General features: G+C 31.9%; 2 protein-coding genes and 1 long non-coding RNA gene across 6 annotated transcripts; 1 reads left to right on the forward strand and 2 right to left on the reverse strand.

Annotated features, from left to right (window-relative positions):
* Positions 1–131: 131 nt before the first annotated feature.
* Positions 132–1488, reverse strand: LOC111829622. 4 transcript variants are annotated; one of them, XR_002833003.1, is made up of 6 exons: positions 1378–1488; positions 1243–1289; positions 749–784; positions 535–661; positions 359–436; positions 132–286 (listed from the first exon to the last, which is right to left on the reverse strand). It is a non-coding gene; the product is annotated as an uncharacterized LOC111829622 (long non-coding RNA). The 4 variants fall into 4 exon arrangements; XR_002833001.1 differs by having other exon boundaries at positions 359–661; XR_002833004.1 differs by lacking the exon at positions 132–286 and having other exon boundaries at positions 356–436.
* A 15153-nt stretch (positions 1489–16641) lies between these two features.
* LOC17874703 (DNA repair RAD52-like protein 2, chloroplastic) lies at positions 16642–18258 on the forward strand. Its single transcript, XM_023781246.1, has 3 exons — positions 16642–17071; positions 17150–17279; positions 17937–18258. Exons 1-3 carry the CDS (start codon positions 16734–16736, stop codon positions 18072–18074), a joined length of 606 nt encoding a protein of 201 aa, XP_023637014.1. The 5' UTR covers positions 16642–16733; the 3' UTR covers positions 18075–18258.
* LOC17876420 lies at positions 18172–21844 on the reverse strand. Its single transcript, XM_023781241.1, has 10 exons — positions 21563–21844; positions 21428–21497; positions 20647–20771; positions 20362–20470; positions 20180–20243; positions 20039–20094; positions 19654–19761; positions 19248–19397; positions 18962–19132; positions 18172–18504 (listed from the first exon to the last, which is right to left on the reverse strand). Exons 1-10 carry the CDS (start codon positions 21766–21768, stop codon positions 18271–18273), a joined length of 1293 nt encoding a protein of 430 aa, XP_023637009.1. The 5' UTR covers positions 21769–21844; the 3' UTR covers positions 18172–18270.
* Positions 21845–22087: the final 243 nt, after the last annotated feature.

Below are 22087 nucleotides of genomic sequence, written 5' to 3' on the forward strand. Positions count from 1 at the left end.
CAAGGTATCTATTTAAACTCAAGACATTCTGCACATGTTACCATTAGTATCATGGCGATATATATTACTGAGTTTTTTTAAATGTTCTGCAGGTGTTTCAGAAGGAAGCAACCGCAATCCACTACCGTGATATTTGTGACTCGCAAATGTAAAGCTATATACATTCTTAGGCAAACATTTTTTCCCCACAGTTTTATTTGAAGATCTTTACTTTACTTTCATCTTCATTTTATTAATTTTATCTTGACAACCCGGTTTTGGAATTAGTATACTCACGCTTCCTGCCCTGTTTAACTTTCATTGTAATTCATTGCCAGAAATGTAAAACTAAACATAGAAGGATAGTTGAAGTGCTAACCTGCTCAGGATCTAATAGCTTATCTAGATGTCGATGTAACAACAGATTTCGCTTCTTAGCGTCATTAGAAGTCTCATTCTGCAAATTTTATGCAAAAAAATACAGTTAGAACTAATGTACAGCGATATAATCACTCCCCAAAAAAAGGGAAACTCAGGATAAAATAACTAACTAACCTGGACATAGTTTCACTCAAGCTCTCAAAATTTATTCCACTTTATTGTTACATTGAAATCAATTATAGAAAAGGTTACCGGTTAGATTGTTCTCTTCGATGACCGCAGCACACGCAACACTTAAAACCTGCAAACAAATAATAAGATTCCAGCTTTAAAAATAGTTTGATTTGCCTCGTAAGTTAGATTGTTTTGTGTATTAATATTAGCATACCGTTATAATGCATGCCACAGACAGCACTTCTATAGTCTTGAACATCGATTCATATAAGACAGATTATGGCTAAGGTCATTTGATGCAGAATAGTAGATAGAAAATTTTACGCCAAAGGTATCGTACCTCACCTTAAAAGACATACAACGAGAAGTTAATTAAAATGAAAGTAAAACACTATATGCTGCCCAGATTATTAAGATCATGTCGGGTTACAACAAAATTGAAATATATAGTAAGCTAAATCATTGTTCATTGCAAGATATTTTATTGCAGACCCAAAATAGAACATGTTGCCAGCATAACCAGTCAATTTTAAAAAAGAAAATGAATCTTTCGGAAATTTCCGATTGTTGTCTGATGCTCTAACACATAAATTTACAAATTCAACAGAAAACCAGTGATAAGAATATAACCTCAAAATATATTGCTCTTTACATATAAGATTGAATAGGTCTACTAAGGTCAGTATTGTTTGGTAAAGAGTTTCATACCTGCGAATCAATTCCAGACCAAAGCCATTGTAGATCTTCCATCTCCCCTTTGAAATATGAAATAAAAAAGTGAATAAACCGATAGATCTATATATATTGATTAAACGAGATATATCAGAAAATAGAGACAAGAACCGTTTCTAGGAATCGGAACATCGCCATGAACTTAACTTTTCGACAGGCAAGCAGATAAACCAATCTAGCGAGATGAACAGATGAAACAAGTATAGTGTACACGAAAGTAACTTAATTTAGCCAACAAAGAAGAAATAGTTTTGTTTCCTTTGCTTAAATGGTTTGTTAAAATAAAAGGCTTTCTTCTGGTCAATGTAAATCATTATAATTGGACCATAAGAAATACTCACGCGGTTAACTCTTTCTTTTACCCCTACATACTTATCAATACTATTAAAACAAAAGCGATTTAAACCTGTTGCCAAAAAAAAGAAAAAAAAAATTCATATCAAAACTATAGTATAAAAAATCTTAAAACTGTTGCTAAACAACTCAAAATACGGATAAACGCATAGATCTTTTTGACCCGCTTTTGAAAACCGAAATTTTTATGTTCTAATCTTAGCCGTTTGTTTATAAGTTGAAGCTTTTAATCCTAACCGTCTAATCTTTTCCCCGTAAATCATAACTTTAAATCTCAGTCGGTCATTGTAAAAGCAAGCTTTTAATTCTTACCGTTTAAATTAATTACAAACCATATAATTATTTGGGCCTAAGTTTTAATTTTCGGCCACGTATGAGTTTATTAGCCCAACACTTACATGGCCCTATATTCCTTTCCTCTTGTTGATTTTTTTCTCAACACAAAAATCGTAATTTTAGTCTTTATCATAATTGAAATCGAATACTAATATCTTAAATTAAGGAATAGATACCATAACTACCTTATTATTGATAAGCAGAATATACGATTTTTTTATATCATCCAAAACAATAACAAACTTTGTAACCAAGTTTATTTTATTCCTTATTTTTATTATATTCGTAATAATCAAAAATCGAAACCGCATATCTTGAAGGGATTCGAAATCTTCCATAACCTAAATTTCAATGACGACACCATAACACTATAAATAAACCAATTCTTATTTATACCTAACATAACAAAACGTTTAACTAAGGTGTTGATTGGTTCTCCCGCTTTCACCCGCCTAGCGGTTGGTAGCGGGCGTTTGCGATTGTAAGCGATTGGTACCAATCACAGAAAACGCTCTACGCCGCTTTGGATCGCTCGAAATCGCTGGATTTCAAAAGCTCCTTCCCGCAAGCGTTTGCGGTTGCGGGTGGTTGCGATTGATTTAAAAAAGGAAAGTATCTAAAAATGAAAAATCTGTAAACTAAAATTTATATTTTCAAATCCTATATATATTCACATTAATTCTCAAACAAAAATCATTCTCTAAATTTATTTTCCAATATTATTAACTTTTTGTTTTTAACTAAAAAACATATTTGTTTAACATTTGAATAATTATTTAGTATTTATAATTAGTAATTTTTTTATATTTTTATTATTATTAATCATGTTTAAATTTTTTAATTTTTTCTTAAATGTGTTCTACTAAACAAAATATTTGTTTTAAAATAGTTATATATCAATAATTATCAAGTAATAAGGCTTTTTATTAGTTATCAATCATATTCATTTTTCAATATATTTTATCATAGTAATATAGATTTTGGTATAATTATACATGTTTATAATTATATTTATATCTATTTTTGTAATTTTTCATTTAATCGATATTGCTCCTGCGGGTCAACCAGTCATAAAACTCCCGCAAACCCACCCATTTTTAAACGCTCAATCAGTCGTTTAAAATGCATAATAACGCTTAAAACCGCAACCGCTGCGTTTAAACCAGTCAGACCCTAAAACTAGAGAATCATAAGATGTTAGCCGCTACACTCCCCATCGCTTCTCTTAATGCGCTGAAACCATACAAATTTAATTGGCGTATTCAAGTGAAGGTTTTGCATCTTTGGAAGCAGTATTCCACCAAAATTGGTGAAACAGTTGAGATGTTTTTGGTCGACATTTATGTAAGTTAAAATTATAACAATTGTTCATTATAATAGTGTTTATTTTAATTATATAAGTTTGATATTAAATTTAATTTCCTTTGAATTTTTCATAGGGTCATAAGATTGCTGCTAACGTCAAGAAGGAGCATATTAAAAAATTTGTAAAAATTTTAATCCCAAATTCTTGGTTCATTATTTCTAATCTGCTTTAACTCCTTTTTATAATGCATTGAAAATATCGGACATAAAGTTTAAGATTGGTTTCATGTCGAAAACACTTGTCCAAGCTTCTAAAAACATTTTCGACGATATGTTTCTCACATTGGCCAGTTATGATGACGTTCTTAATGGGAAACAAAACAAGAATTATTTATTCGGTTAGTTATGTTTTAATTAGTTTTAAATTAATTGAAATGTTTATTTTAAATGTTTAACTAATTTTGCTTACTTTTCACATTGCAGACTTTTTGGGCCAAGTCGATGATTGTGGTGAAATTCAAGATATTCCTACTTCTACTAAGCCTACCAAGAAGATCGACTTCCATTTGAGAAACAACGAGTAAGCTTACAAATTTTCAAGCTTACCAAACAGATTTATTCATGTAAATTCTTGAATAAAATTATTTTATTTTATATTATATTTTAATATTAATTATCTCATATAATAGGGGTACTTGGGTGTTATGTACACCTTGGGGAAAATTTGCTGAATCACTAAGTCAAGCATGTCAAGAATCGACGGATGGTATTGTATTTTGTTTGATACGATTTTCCAAAGTGAATGTAAAAATATATCATGTATATAGACTAAAAGACTCTAGAAATTACAATCATATATATTGATTCACTAATTGAGATGTTTGGAGTGTTTCTAATTCTTATGACTCATCACAATTGCTTATTAATATGGCCATACCTATGTTTGAAGACATTAAGAAAAGATATGTTTCCGAAAAAGATAAATATTAGTAATTATCTACTATATTAATGTTATAACTAATATCATTTTATTTTTAATATTATGTAAACAGCCTTACCCGTGATGGTTCATAATTGACGGTCGTGGGTAATTTACAAACAACTGTCTTTTTTGGTCGAACTAAAAAAGAAGACATGGATGAGTATCCTATCATGACTATTGAGGAACTGTTGCAAGCAACTGAGGTGGTTTCATATATTCGTTTACTTATATTAAGAAGATGTTTTATCTTATGATCCATTATACTCACATGTCCATTTGCAAAATTTTAGATAGGATCGTGCCGCACACTTTGTACGGTAAAAGAAAATGATACTGACTATTCTTGATTCTATTATGCATGTCAAAAATACAACAAAAAAAACCATCAAGGAGGACGTCATTAAGCTGGAAGATGTTAAAACAAAACCTATACCAAAATTTTGGTGTGAGGTCTGTAAAAATTACGCTAAAGGCGTCTCTCCAAAGTGAGTTTTTTTAAAAACCCAATATTTTCATATTCTCATGAAAGTTGCAAATATATAGCAAGTATTAATATATGTGCTGTCATTATCATAAAATAAGGTTCTGGATTCACCTTAATGTCATGGACCATACTGGTGAGACAAGAATCATGTTGTTTGATAGTTTTGCTGAAGAAATTGTTGGGACGGCTGCAACTGAAATTATACCTAAAGGGTCATTTGATCTGATATATTTTTTATTAACATATTACATTACTAACTCAACGCAATTATTATATAGTTTGAAGATCCCACAGATTTGCCAGATCCTATCAAAGCTTTAGTTGGGAAATCATTTGTTTTCCTTCTTTGCATCGAGCCCAAACATATTAATGGTAGATGTGACATTTATAGGGTTGCACAAGTTTCTGATGGGAAAATTTCATCAGTCCCTGAAATTTCCTTATCAGATACATATGTCGATCAATCATCATTTTACTCGGCTGATCAGATTCGTGTAGTTTTAAAATGTAAATTTTTCAATAGTAATGTCATCAAATTATTCTATATACATAAGGGTTATGATTTATATATCATCTCTTACATTATTTAAATTGTATAGGGTTCTCTGATGATAAGCGATGGTGTTGAGACCTCTGAAGTTGGTATCTCAACTTCCTCAACTCCATCATCAAAAAGAGATTTGAGTAACATGAAAGAAGGAGATGCCCAGTCATCAACATCCAAAAAGCAATGTTCGAAGATGGGTGTACTAGATGATGTCAACGTTGCTACAAAGGATGAGAAGGAAAAACATAAACTTGACTAAATTTCTTTCTCGGTTTTACAAACATTGCTTTTTGTTTTTTAATATTTCATGTCAGAACTATTTTCTTGGTTGTTTTAATTTATTGATTTTCTATTATATTTTGCTTTTATATATTTTGATCAGTTTTAATATTTTAAAATTTTAAAAGTAATGGGTTTAACGAAAATTAAACCAAAAACGAAGGCCCTAGATTAGCCCAAATTTATAAACGATTAGCTTATACAATGATTACTTACAATCAGTTTAAATAACATACAAAGAAAAAACCAAGTTCCAATAAATCTTTGCATAGGAAAAATAAAATTACTCATGATTATCATCACTCGTTCCTATGCATAGATAGTTTTTAGATTGAATACATCTCTTAACCCATCACAATTAACAAAAATCAATAGGAAAATACTTGATAATTGTAGTTTCAGTGTAGTTTGTATTTCTTTATAAATCCTCATTACTGAATACATCATTTTATTATATATTACTATTATACTTACCAAATATTCTTAGGTTTTGAGATTCACTTTCATGCATACCCATATATATATCACACAGCTCATAGATCATTGAAAGAAAAAAACTATTCTTTACTTACCTTACATATGTTTACCAAATAGTCAACATTTATACAGAAGCTAAAGTCTATGATGTGATTGATATAAAAACCAGAAATAATGAATATCTTTTGTATTGATCTCAATTGACTTTAAAATATTTTAATATTGCGAAAAGCATTATTCTTTTCCTATTAACCATCGGAACGATAAATATCAAAAGTCGCATATATTCACTATATTTAAAACCTTATTTTTTCGACTTCCATTAACATAACCTCAAAGAAGACGAAACTATTCAACCCTAACTCCATCCTTAAATTTAATCTTTCAAAAACTTAATCATGTCGACCATGAAGCTCGATGCAGTAGCTGATTTAACCCCACGAAGTAGTGGTGCCATCATAAGGGTCAAGATTTTAAGTACTTGGCATTCTCGTGATTTCTTCATTTTCTAAAATTGACGTTAAAATTTATATTTGTAGATTACTTAGTCAATTAGTTTAGATTAAGAAAAGGAACAATTTTTGTAGGGTGATAGAATAGAGTTAACGATTCCTCCCGGCTTGAAGAATCTGGAAGTACGACGACACGTCTATGATGGTGAGTGGTATGTTATAGGGGACTTCAAATTCATCCCGGCTATTCTTAAAGAGAGGAATACAAATCATCCGTACCAAATTAAGCTAACCGAGAAGACTGATATGATGGAGATTAGTCCAGATTCATTGAAGAAGTTTTACCGGTTTGAAGATTTCTACCATGTTGCTAGAGAGTTGCTTCCATCTAACAACTCTTACGGTTAGTGCTTTTTACTTTTATTTAGTTCTACAGAACAAAAAAGTAATCTTACAACTATATGATCCATTGAATAGATTGCACTTAGTCATAAGATTTGATTTTGTATGGATGTTAGATTTCTATAGCTGCATTGTTGATGTTGGTCAAGTGAAAGACGAGGATTTTACTGACAGTAAAGATAGGACGACTACAAGGATCAATGGATTAGTTATCAAACTGATCAATGGGAGGTTAGATTTGTAGTAACTTATTTACCATCTGGATTACTAATTCATTGATGATGAGAAGTCTTAGTTAACATGTTACATCTTAGCATGAATGAACAACTTTTATGCCATATTATTGGCGGTGCTGTTCAATATTCCAATAACCTGCGGCAAGAAGGTGGGTTCCATCTGACATACAAAATGGATCTTGTGTTTTGTATCTTTCGTTTCTGGCGAGTGTCTAAGTATGAAGGTAAGTATTGTATATTTTTGGAACTTAGTTTCTGCAGTTCTTAAGGTTTCTAACTGACTACAGTTTTTAATAAACCCACATGAACATTGTAGGAGTCCCTTGCATTACCAATGATACACATATTGGTAGTGGAGCAACTAGGATTTACCTAAATGTTCAAGAAGAAGGTCTCCAAAGCCATCGTACCATGTAAGTTCTCTTATGTGTCTTTTGGTTTCTTTATGTTTATGATAATATTTTGCTAATAAACTAACTTTCAATTCACATTTCCGAGTTCGCTGGTCGGCATTATTTTAGAAATAAAGCATGAAGATGAAGCCAATGAACGAAGAATGAAGATCCAAAGTCGTCCTTCTTTTTTTGTAATTTTTTTTTTTTGGCTTGCTAATTGATAAAGTAGTTGTAAAATATTTTGGAAAACAAGTTTAATAGACTTATAATTATATAATCTTTAAATTATAAGTAATGTACTTCCAATTTATTGCATAAAAACATCATAAATGATTTAACAAAATATGTTGATCATTCTTAAACGAAATGAACACATATTTATAAGAATTCTTATGTCATTTCGTTTTAGTAAATTGGAACTTCATCTTTCTTATACAGAGATTGCAATTAACGTTGCATGAGCAAATTTAAAGATTTTACATTGCATTAATCATGTGAATCTTAATAAAATAATGGGCCTGTAAAAAACCTAAATATGAAGTTTTGGGCCTTTAAGATTTTGATGGCACTATATATTACCCCATTCGATACAAGTGTTAACACAGAAGGCCTATCAACATATTTTAAAAAACCAAAATAGGCTACTTATATATTGTTCATTTGTATATTCTAATTGAGCATACAATATGACAATAAAGACTATATGTGCTTCTAAAAATGTAATCATTTCCGAAACTAAGAACATACATTGTTAAAAGATGACAATTCAAAAAACTATATTTTGTGTTAACCAGCATTGTTCATTGAGAAATGATTAAATGTAAGCATTTGTTAACCATCATTACTCGTTTAAAATTTAAAAAAACTTTGGTATACCCATGGACCAAAATATGAAAATTTTAATTTCTAACATATACATGGCCCTCTTTTAACTTTACGCCGTCTACTTATTTTAGAAATACTAATTCTGCTACCTATATAAAAATCTATTAAATGATAATTTAAAAACCATATAATGAATCATTTTACAAGGTTATAAATAATTAGGTTAAGATATGACCCCATACCCTCAATGTTCATTGAGAAAACCTAAAATATTAGAATTTTCCATGATATTAGTCATTTCAAGATTAACAAAATTATGGACCATTAAATGTTCAAAAGGACAAGACCTATCAGCAAATTTTATAAATTTTGAATGGGTTACATATATATTAATTATGTGTATATTCTAATTGGGCATCCAAAATGTCAACAAATACTAATTGGACCACTATATATGTAATCATTAAAGAAGCTAACAAAATATATGGTTAAGATATGACGATTCAAATAACTATAATTGACCCTAAGCTCAATTTTTAGCTGCCTACTCTATCGATAAACGTAATTGCCGTTTTCCAAATATTAAATGATTTTCCTCTCAACTTTTTAGTTTTATCTAATTCAATTAACTTAGAATAAAATAAAAAGAAAGGATCTTTTTTATGTACTTCCATTAACATCACTTTCCTGAAACGAATGTGAGCTTAGGGTCAATATAATCTTCAATATCTTTACCTTCAGAAAGTAACTACTATAGAACCATGCCAAGAGTTTATGTGTCCGATCTAACTCCAAAAAGGAAAGACTGGGGGATAAAGGTTAAGATTTTGAGTACTTGGATAACTTCTGATGAGATGAAGAAGAGGGTACTTATTCTGGATGACGAGAAAGTGTATTTGTTAAATCTTTTATCTACAAATACATATTTTTTAATTTATTTTAATCGAATTAGGTTCAATTATTTACTGGAATTTTCTATATAGGGGGATAGAATCGAAATGACTATACCTTCTGATCTGAAGAACCATATGATCATTAGAGACATATGTGATGAAGACTGGTTAGACATATGGGATTTCAGATTAATCACTCATGTGTTGAGACAGAGAAACACCAACCATCGTTATCAAATCAAGACCACAACCAAAACTCAAATGTGGTGGGAACTATCACATGAAGATAAACCCTACTTAAGGTTTGAAGATTTCACCCATGTTGTTATAGAGTTGCTACCGTCAAACAACTCATATGGTATGTTTTTGTGACCAATATGTTTTGTTTCAGATTCTGCATACAACATAATGTCATATCTAACAGAGCAAAATGATTAGTTAATTTATCCTCTTTTATAGATTTCTATGGCTATATAGTTCACATCGGTGAACTTAATCATCGAGATTTTGTTGTCAATGTCTATGGACTGACTTCTAATGTCACTGGTTTAGTTTTCAAAATGATAAATGAGAGGTTAGTAAGCAATTTTTAAATTTATACCTAAGAAGTTCATAATGTTTTACTTGGAGAATGTGAAAAAACTCTTACATAGATACATCTCTATGCAGGAATGAGTTACTTCTTTGTGATTTAATTGGAGACTTTGCTGAGTATTTTATGAAGTATTGGGAGTTACAAGGATACCATCTCACATATAAATCAGATCATTTGTTTTGTGTTTTACGGTTCTGGAGAGTTTCTAAATACCGAGGTAAGTTACTTTTCCTTAAACTTGAATTTTGCAGCTCCAATAAATAGGTAGTGAATATATAAATATGGTAGATTTGGATACATTTCTTTTTTTTTCCGGCAAAAACAGCTTTTCATTGATTTAAATGAGTTATTACAAAGAAATTTACAAAATTACTGGAGCACAATTATTACATACGCAGATGTATGTGCCATACACTAAGAAAAATACAGCAGAAGGGAGATTGACGATGCTTTCCGAAGAGTAGTCTTACTCGCTAACCGACCAAAAGATCCGTTATTGTCCAACTTCATATTTGATTTCTCTATGTTGCGATTGGCATGCAGCAAGTTGTGGCTGAACTTTATGTTCGCAAACCGTAACTTTATACCAGATGTGTCCATAAATAACTCTGAAATGTAGACATGGTGGCACCAAAACTTCGGTACCAAAGTCCTTATGAAGAAATTCATCTCTGTAATTTTCTTTAATAAAATGATAAATAAGTGTACCGTAGTAGTAGTTTTGACTGTAGCATCTTTTGAGGAGATTACCATACAAGAGTCTGACAAATCCATCATTCTAAACGAAGAGAACCAAAGGCCTTGACATAGTAATACATTCTTGGTTACTTCCAATAAAGAAACAACTTGTGATGAGTTTGATACGACAAAACAATCATCATCACCAACAGTCCACCATTGTGCCAATTGAAGATCTATAATGTGATGGTTCTTTTTCAGCGGAAGCAAAGCCATCATAACAAGGTAGAAATGATTCTTCACTGCCTCTTGTATATAATCCACCGGTAAAGTCATCAGAATATCAGTAATTCCAAAATTGATTTCATGATTTCCTATACAATCTCTAAGAAATCCAAAACCGTCAAGTAAAGTTGTTACTGTATGAATTCCGGGATCAAAAACCAAAGTGAAACCTCCATACCAATGAGCAGAAGGACATTCACCGGTTACAAACCGGAAACTCCACCGGCAAACGCCGGAAATAAACCTACCAAACGGAAGGACAAAACGAAATGGAGAAGAAAACCGTTCACAATTAAAACCAACCGATCCGACGCTTGTCAAACTTGGATTCAAAACTTCCCATGAAATCTGAATGTGTTGAGACGCTACCCAAATCAGAGATGATACCAGAATTAAAGCCGTGAAATTATTTCTCATCGAATTCATATATACCACCATCATGAATAAAACGACAAGAACTTGAGATTCTGATTTTGCCATGGAAATTACTTAAATCTATACAGAAGAAAAGATGAAAACTAGAAGAAAACGGAAAAGGACCGACCGACGCCGGAGAAGCCAGCGCCGGCCGGAGATCTGAGTTGATGGAGATTTTGTGGCCTAAGAAACTGCTACGAAGGAATCGCCTTTTGGATACATGTATGCATTATTATACATTATAAATCTTAATCGATCGGGAATGGAACCATGTAAGTATTCCTTGCATTATAAATGATACTCCTAATGGAATTGGAGCTACTAGGATATATTCTGTCACAAACAATGGTTAACTCTGAAACCATAAGTCAATGTGAGTGTTTACTTTTTAATAGATAAGTAGTTTTATATTTTTAAAAATGTTTGGACTTTATATCAAAATATATCTCAGATCCGAGTTTGCTACAAGGTATTATTTCAGAATCAACCAGGACGAATAAGCAAGGTCAACAAGTTCTTCATAAATTGTAGTCCCAATGCTATATTCAATGTCTACACTATTTAGCAATTTATTTTTTGTATGTATTGTATATAATCTATTTATGTCTAATATATGTAACTAAGTTTTTGTTTAGCTTTTCTAAAACCCAACTGTAAATTTTAAATTTTAAATGTTATAACGTTTCTTTATATATTTGGAAAAGTTAGATGAATTATTTACCACTTCCATACAATCCGTTCTACAGAATTGCTTGAGAATTTAATTCCAACGGACCGAGGGTTTACTATCTTTATGACATTTTTAGTGTAAGTTGGGCCGAGGTATTTGTAAGAAATCCCAAACATACATAATATTCAAAAATACATTCCATATACACATAAATTAACTTCACCGAATCGTTCGTGCCGTGGCACGGGTTACTACCTAGTTTGTAATTAAATAGGAAATGCTACTAAACAAACTAACCAATAAACAACTTCTTTAATGAAGAATACATACTCCCAAATAACTTTACAATAAACATACCTTATGTCAAATTATACAATTATACTATGAAAAATAAATAAAAACTTTTTACCGATGTTCATTTAACATAGAATTAGTTATAGAACCCGCGACAAAACAATACAAAACAAACCCCCGACAATACTAATAAAACACCACATTGACAAAACATTAACAACCTATACTGTATATGAAACAAAGTATGTTTAGAAATAGTAAATGGGAAAAAAAAACACAAACAACATACCTGCGGTGTACACTGCGGGTTCAGACCTAGTTAAACATACAAAAATATAGAGTGAATGACACAATAACCTACTTTATGTATATAAATTTGCCAAAAAACATACTTTTAGCTATAGGTGTACTTTCTCTGTAACTTTCATATTATTGAAAATATTTTTAGACATTTTTGCCCTTGAAGTAGTAGAGAACGAAACAAAGAGAAACTGACTTTTTTTTTGTTTTTAATCATTTTTATATCTTTCTTCTTCTCTCTTACTTTTTATCTGTCTTTTCTTTATTATTTTCATTTTAGCTTGTTATCCTCAAAAGTTATCTAACTATTTTTATACCATACGTTGTGTTTATATTTTTCTTTACATTTCAAGATGCATATTGCTATATTTTAGATTTATTATAATATTACACACTATCCATTTCTAGTTGAACATATGTTCAGTGATAAGTGGATGATCAGTTACAGTATTGATTATGTTTTATTCTATTCGTATTTATAATTACTATGTGTTTAGTAATATTAAAACATACTAAAACCTATTTCATAATAAAATTTGTGATTTGGTAAAAAATCATAAATAAGTATCAAACAAACATCAGATGTATCAAACAAACATCTTAACCCCTAAACCTTAAACTGTATACCCTAACCCCTAAACCCTAAACCTTAAAGTCTAATTCCAAAACATGAAGTTCTTAACTCTTATCGACTCAATAGCTTCCTATGGATTTGAAGGTGGAACTAGGGAACCTAAACCCTAAATCCTAAATCATATACCTTTAACCCTTAAGCCCTAAACCCTAAAATCTAATCTTAAACACTAAACTCTAAACATAAACCATGGATCTCAAACCTTAACCCTTATCCATTTTAATTTAACTCTAAAACCAAAAGCATAAATCATATACTACATTCTAACCTCCAAATATTTTAATGAACATCTAAGCATATCCACACTATTGTAACTACATGGATATATGTGGTCAAGGTATCTAGGTGAAGAGAGAAACAATGGAATGTGAAAATTAAGCTAACAAAAAAATATTGGAAGATGAAAACGAAGCTAGAGTGAAAGTAAATAAATTATTTCAAAAAGGTAGAAAGAGAGGCATCGTCGAAGTATGAAATTGCTCTACAATTGCTAAAACAAGTACACAACATGTCCTTAAACCTTAAATCCTAAATCCAACCACTAAATCCTAAACCATAAACACTAAAATCTAAACTTAAAACCAAAAGCTAAACCCAAAAACCAAAACAATAACACTAGACCCTAAAATCTAAAGCAAAACCAAAAGCAAAACCCTAAAACAACAACAACAACACTAGACTCTAAAATCTAAGCCCTAAACTGAACGAAACTATGAACTATAAATCTTAGACACTAAAGAATTTGAATAACCGACTTTATCAAACAAACATCTTAACCCCTAAACCTTGAACTATAAATCTTTGGCAAATTTGTGATTTGGTGAAAAAATAATAAATAAGTATCAAACAAACATCTTAACCCCTAAACCTTAAACTGTATACCCTAACCCATAAACCCTAAACCTTAAATCCCAATTCCAAAATATGAAGTTCTTAACTCTTATCGACTCAATAGCTTCATATGGATTTTAAGCTGCAACAAGGGAACCTAAAACCTAAATCCTATATCATATACCTTTAACCCTAAGCCTTAAAATATAATCTTAAACACTAAACTCTAAACATAAACCATGAATCTCAAAGCTTAACCCTTATCCAATTTAATTTAACTCTAAAACCATAAACATAAATCATACACTACATTTTAACCTCCAAATATTTTAATGAACATCCAAGCATATCCACACTAATGTAACCACATGGATATATGTGGTCAAGGTATCTAGGTGAAAAGAGAAACTATGGAATATGAAAATGAGCAATACTTGGGTTCACCCCTAGGGGTGAACCTGCTCATTCACCCCCTATTAGATTAACCAATTAAAATGAAGTAATTTGTCACGTCATTCTATGTATAAAAATAAATCAAAATTAAAATCATTAAAACATAATAGATTATGGAAAGATATTCTGTAGGATTTTTATTAAGGAAATTATATATTTCGGTTTGGGTTTATAAAAGACTGGTTAGGATTTTAACTAGGTCTGAACCCGCAGTGTTGAGCTAACAAAAAAATATTGGAAGATGAAAACAAAGATAGAGTGAAAGTAAATAAATTATTTCAAAAAGGTAGAAAGAGAGGCATCGTCGAAATATGAAATTGCTCTACAATTGCTAAAACATGTACACAACATGTCTTTAAACCTTAAATCCTAAATCCAACCACTAAATCCTAAACGATAAACACTAAAATCTAAACTTAAAACCAAAAGCTAAACCCAAAAACCAAAACAATAACACTAGACCCTAAAATCTAAGCCCTAAGCTAATCATAAATAAGTATCAAACAAACATCTTAACCCCTGAACCTTAAACCGTATACCCTAACCCCTAAACCCTATACCTTAAATCTCAATTCCAAAACATGAAGTTCTTAACTCTTATCGACTCAATAGCTTCCTATGAATTTAAAGCTGCAACAAGGGAACCTAAACCCTAAATCATATACCTTTAACCCTAAAGCTCTAAACCCTAAACCCTAAACCGTAAAATCTAATCTTAAACACTAAACTCTAAACATAAACCATGAATCTCAAACCTTAATTCTTATCCAATTTAATTTAACTCTAAAACCAAAAGCATAAATCATACACTACATTCTAACCTCCATATATTTTAATAAACATCCAAGCTTACCCACACTAATGTAACCACATGGATATATGTTCAGCTATAAATGAATAGTTTATAATATTTTATTTTATCTAATATATATCAATATGCATCTTAAAATGTAAAGAAAAAATCATCATAATTTATTATGTGTAAGTGAATATATAAGTTTTTAATACCTATCTTAAATGAGAATAACAAAAGAAAAAAAAAGGTGAGAGAGAGAGGGTGATGACACAAATAAAATTAGTTTTACTTTTCTTAAAACAGTGCAAAAAAAGAAAGAGTAAAAGAAAGAGAAGAGAAGTAAGACCAACCACAACAAGAGAGCCCCAAATAAAGCTCTCTCAAATATTTTTAGTATTAATTTTGTGAAATTTGAAATTAAGAGATAGTTTTGGGGATTTTAAATATATACTCCTCCAATGGTAAGAGCCATGAGGTTCTTTAAAAAAATCTATTTATTTTTTAAAAAGACATAAATTTAAAATTATTACATTTCATAAAATTTTAAACAAACATGAGTTTAAAACAAATATGATATAAAAGCATATATAAATATAAAAATCATAAAAATAAATATAAAATTAATTATGTAAATTAATTCCAAATTTCTGCCATATATTCTCGAATATACTTGGTTTAGAAACAAAACTCACAAGAATTCAAACTTCTATTTCAATGAATGATGAAACAAGAGTATGACAATAAAACAATGTGAATAGCCAATATCTACAAGCTACAAGCACGATAACATGGTCACTACAAAAAAAACGATTAAATTAGATCAGTTAAATAGTATCAAAAAAGTAAGTGATAGTATTATAAATCATTTATGCATAAATGAGACAAATATAGACGATTTAGTATTGATTCAATAAATTAACATAAATATATATTGGTAAAATGGGAAAAATGTCATTTAAATCACGAAGATTCAAATTTTGGCCATTTAAATCACGGTTCTGTCATCGTCTCTTTATGTAACACAAGTCTCTTCTTTGAGAGCCCAATCGACCACGTTTCTCTCTAAATAACCCAACTTATCATTTATTTTTAATTCATTTAATCTAAAGAGCCTTTGTTAACAACTCCATTGTGGTTGCTCTAAGTGAACGTGAGAAAAAGATTGGTTGAAGTTAGAGGAGTGTTTTGTCATTTCAAGTGGAAGAAGTATAGAGATAGTAGAAAATATGTTTTTGTGTAATGAAATGTGGAGAAAGTAAGTTATAGTGCAATTGTTTCAAAAATATATTTTTGTGTAATGAAATGTGGAGAAAGTAAGTTATAGTGCAATTGTTTCAAAAATATATGTCCCAAATATTTTTTTTTTTTTAGACAAATATGTCCCACATAGAAAAAAAAAAAAAACTTAAAAAAAAGGGGTTGGTTTGGTTTTGAGGTTCCACCCACCCCACCTACTACTAAATGCACGTCATGTAGCTCTCTCACAGTTCACCTCCACTCTCTCTTTCCCCCAACTCTCACAATTTTCCTCCTCCGACACAAAATCAATGGCTTTGCAAATGCACCAAACCTCCACAGCCTTCACAATCCACTCACCATCCACCACCGATACACTCTCCCCGTTCAGAACCGTATCCATTAATAATAACCGGTTAACGACTAACCGGGGAATCAGATGCAGCGGCGGTGGAGTCGGAGACGCCGGGAAGAAAAAAGCAGTACCTAATTCCAACTATGTAGTTCCTATGGATAAATTCTCATCTTCCTCTTCGATTACTCGGCCTTTGATTGAGATACTTCGTGACCTTAACAAGAAAATTCCTGATAATATTGTTAAGAGCCATGATTCTTCTTCTACTGCTGCTTCTTCTGGCTTTATCCCTTGGTAAGTGGTACTTGAACTAAGTGTTGTTAATTGCTTTGTTTGATCTGATTTGATTTTGTTTTGGGGTTATTTTTATAGGTATCATGCAAATAGGATGCTTAGCTTCTATGCTCCTGGTTGGTGTGGTGAAGTTAGAGATGTTATTTTCTCTGAGAATGGTAATGTTACTGTTGTTTATCGTCTCACTATTCGTGGCTCTGATGGTGAGGTATGTTAGATTACTCAATTTCTCATACTTCTTTTTTCTTTTTAGTTTTTGGGATTGTTCTGTCTAATTTTGTCTGATTTTTGACTAATTTTGTTTGTCTAGTTTTGTGCAAAAGCCAAATCTTTGCATGGTTTTTCTCTTGTTGTCTTTTTCTAGATGTAGTTTTTGAGTTCATGTATTGTATTGATGTATGTTTGTCTTGTTTTGTGAAAAATCAAGTATTTCTAGAGATTGATATCCCAAAATGTTAGGTTTCAATTGTATATGAGTAGTTTAAGGGACATATCTAAGCTGCCACTATCTTATGAATATGTTAGAATTTTGAAGAACTCAAGTTCTTGTGATTTGTGAATTGTGATGCATTGATTAGTGTTATTTTCTTGTCAATAGAAATCTAAGTGTTTGTGCTGCACTGTCAGAGTATTCTGAATCTTTTCCTGTCTTGTGCAAAGTCACATTATAAGCATCTGCATTGGTAGATTGAAAGCAAAGGTAATGTGATCTTGGAAGTTCAAGAACCTAATGACTTTGGTCATCTATGGCAATGCATAAACCAGCAAAATCCCAATTTTTATGACTTTGATGATAGAAGGTAGCAAACCAATATATGTAAAACTGATTACAGGACTGAGTTTTGAAGTTTTATGTAATATGCAGGCACATCGAGAATCAACTGGGACGATAACAACAACTGATGATCACGTTGAGGATCCAGTTACTGCAGCTGAGGAAATAGCATTCTGCAGAGCATGTGCTCGATTTGGTCTCGGCTTATATCTGTACCATGAAGAGTAGGCCAATCATTTTAAGTGCGCGAATCAGTGTTCAGTGACGCCTCATTGTGTTTTCTTTTCTTTTTTGACATTCTTGTGTAATCTAGAGTATCAAAATATGCAATCGGCAAGAGTTTTTATGTATTACCAGACGCTTCCTGTTATATATACATTACTTTAAATAAATAACTTTTATGTTTTGTGTACATGAGTAAAGATTATGGTCTCAGAAGTTTAGGACCCATATTTGAAGCCATCCAAGAAGTGATTGCATCAACGAGCAGTGCAAGATCTTTAGACATATCAGCACGAAGGATCTTCGAGTCCATTCCAAGCGAACCTCCGACTTCTTTAGCCATAGATTCCCACGGAGTCCCAACAGCAATATTTGCCAAAAACTCACTTCCTCGGTTCACTGCTTCTGCCATTCTTGGTGGAACATCCGGAAGAGCCTGTCCAGACAGCAATATAAATCACTTTCCAACATTATCACTTCAGAGAGAAGAAAAAAGAATCTAAATTAATTATAACTATGAGTGTTCAATCCGTTTCAGTTTGAGTTTTCAAACCGCTTGCGGGAATAAATCCTGTTCCACAAGATCATATATCAGCTAAACCTACTATTGATGGTTTGTAAGGTTTGAACTTCACTTCTAAATCAAATATATTCAAAGTTTTCATTTAAAAAATGAAGTTTCAGTTCGGATTCTCAGACTTGAATTGCTGTGTTCAGATTTCTATGAAACCACATTAACCAAATCAAAGACATTTCAGTTTTCAAATCAGTAAGCGAGGTTTTTGCTTTTTCAAGATTGTACACTTTTAATTCTAATGCAGTTTTGGACTATCTACTAGGCAATGGCTCCAATAACTCCTGTAAAAAAGTTTGCCTTAAATTGAAGTCAATACCTGTTGCAGAGGGAGACCATGATCCCCTGGCAATGTACGGAGAGACATATCTAGCTTTGAGCTTATGGATGATTCCACGCCAAGTACCTGAGCTAGGATTGATGTTTCATCTATTGAATCATCCTTGAACTTTATCAACAGGTTTCTAGAGATCCCATAGTAGGATCTTATCTGAACATTTTTAGCAAGAATCTCAATTAGTGTAATGGAATATGATAGATAGTTATCAAGACAAGATAAGGCTCCCTGATGAAACATAACAAATAACATCATGGGTTTCACCTACAAGGCGTCTTGTTTCTTCTGGTTTTGGAATAAAATCTTCTCTTCCCTTTACTAAGTCCATGTACAATGGAGGGAGCTGTTCCACTAATGGAAGAATTTGCTTCATGATGGGAGGGCTAAGCGTTTCTAATTGTTTTCGAGTCATCTCTGCCTGCAAGTAGTTTTGTTGTCAGTTATTTGAAGGATGAAAGAGAATACAACGTACAAAGCATTACAACTTGATGCGTCAAATATCAAAAGTAGAATTTACTGCTATTTTAAATACAAATTGAGAGACAAAACCAATGAGCAGCAAACAAATTGATCAAACACAATCACTAAAAGCAAGAAGTTAAACTATCACTTGGGAAAACTAGCTAAGAGCTGTACATCGTAAAATAGTCCGAGCAGAGGAATCAAAATCTTACCCCAAGGCGGATTGTTGGGGATGTTGCTATCTGTGATAACAGTGGTCCAAGGCTCTGAGCCATCGGGACAAGAACTGGGGAGAACAAAGGAATAGCTAAGCTCGCTTCCTGCAAAATTAGGGGTTCCAATAATATATCACTTCTTACAGGTTTTGTGATTCCATGTAAGGATTTACAATATCTTTCCAATAAAAAAAGGATTACTTCAGATGAAAAGGGTTTTACATGTAAGGTGGGGAATACATTATAAGAGTACATTGTATTATCTGAATGAGGGAAATCCAAGGGGATGAAATAATACTGGGAATGTTTTATATTTCGATGTAAATTGTTTAACTGATGTTTGACTATGATTGCCTTTGGTAAGATAGATAAACCCATTTACCTTGTTATTGAATGCCATAAATACATTGCCATTTCGCTGAACAGCATACCTTGATCCTGAATGACTAGTGAAAACCAACTCAATAAAAAACTAATGAGCTGAATCAGTATTCGACATTCCCAACCAATTAAACCTAGTTACCAATCAGAAGGTGAATAACAGATCCTAGTGAATGACCAATCCCAAAAGATGGAAGATCCTGCACCTGTTGAGAGAAAAGGAACTACTATTCAAACTGAAACCAAATTTTACTTTTCCTGGAGCACACACAAGCTAGAACAAAAAGATTTCTTGTTTTTCTAGGATCACTAAAAGACACTCACTGTTTCTTGTAGAGATCGGCAGCATCTATCAAACTTGAACTGTACTTCGTCAGCAATATTGAAGTGGTCGAAACCACTCGCATAGGGTGTAGCGATAACCAAAACATCCCTGCGCGAACAAAATGAGTTAATTATTAAGCAAAACTCTGCACAACATTATCGTAAAATCAAGACAAACCAGAATTAGATAAGCCAGATTCCTTATAAAGCTGTCTTCAGAAGAATAAAAGAAAATGAATAATACCACACCATGAGATCATATAAAGTATCCTTAAACAGACTTACTTCTCTGCTAATCTCTCAAGAAACAATCGATAGGTAAGCTGGGGTGCAGCGCCAACGAATATTCCGCCAATGAAATGAACAACCATCTTCGGTTTCGAGTTTCTTGGTTTCAACACCCATGCTCCCTAAAACAAAGTTCACTAAATTGTTGAAACCAATCTGAACCACACAATTCTCCTCAGTATGACTTTTTATTCTAACAATCATCCATTACAGCATCATTCCCAGAAATTACACATCAACATCAAATTCTAATTCCAAACATTCAAATCAACATTGGCAATTAAGTTCTCAATCATCATGTCAAATTTTTATTACAAACATTGAAATCAACATTTAAGGTAAGCTCCTAAAATGTTCATATCCAATAATTGAGATAACACAAAAAAAAACACACACACACACACTTCAACATGAACATCAAATTATAATTCCAAACATTCAAATCAATATCTCAACCACAAAACATTCTCCTGACTATGACTAAGATTCTAATTCACAATCATCAACATCAAATTCTAATTCAAAACATTCAAATCAATATCTGAACCACAAAACATTCTCCTGACTATGACTAAGATTCTAATTCACAATCATCAATGTCAAATTCTAATAACAAACATTCAAATCAATATCTGAACGACAAAATATTCTCGAGACTATGACTTAGATTCTAATTCACAATCATCAATGTCAAATTCTAAATTACAAACATTGAAATCAAAATTCGAAGGTAAGCTCCTAAAATGTTCATATCCAATGATTGAGAGATAACACAAACCTCAACTTCTGACCAATCAGAGGATCCACCGGAGCTACTCTGAGATTGTTTAACAGTCTCTGTTAACAACCTGCGAAAATCGAATCGATTAAGCCAGAGTGGTGAAGCTAGTTACAGTAAACAACGGTGGCGTACCTCTCGATCTCACCGTAAACTTGAATTCCAGAAGATTGAGTCCGATCTCGACCTTTCTCGTCGTAGCTACAGATAACTCTTCGTGCGATACGCTCTTTACCGAGGTTTAACATCGAAGGTAGAGATTGGCGGCGAGAGTGAGATAAGCTACAGAATCGCCGGCGGGGAGAAATAGACGGTGACGCCCAGAGGGAACACGTAGCCATGGCTCGGAGCTTGGAGGAGGTTTTGGGTATCTGAGGTTCGTCGCTGAGAGTTTTTTTTTTTTTTTTTAATTCCGTTCTGATTTTTGAAATCGGAGTCGTGTACGCTTTGGACTTGTATGACTGTAACAGCATCTTGTAACGCAAACATTGTGATCATCCAAAAGTTAAACAAAAATTAGGAAAAATCCTAAAATCCCCAATGTATTTTGGGACAAATCTCCCAGAACCATTATTGTTAGTTTTAATATTTAACAGTACAACTAAAATATATCCCAGAAACATTTTTTATTTTATTATATAAAGTTTAGTTTCAAAATTT

This window comes from Capsella rubella, unplaced genomic scaffold (assembly GCF_000375325.1).
Source record: "Capsella rubella cultivar Monte Gargano unplaced genomic scaffold, Caprub1_0 scaffold_8, whole genome shotgun sequence".
Taxonomy (NCBI): Eukaryota; Viridiplantae; Streptophyta; class Magnoliopsida; order Brassicales; family Brassicaceae; genus Capsella; species Capsella rubella.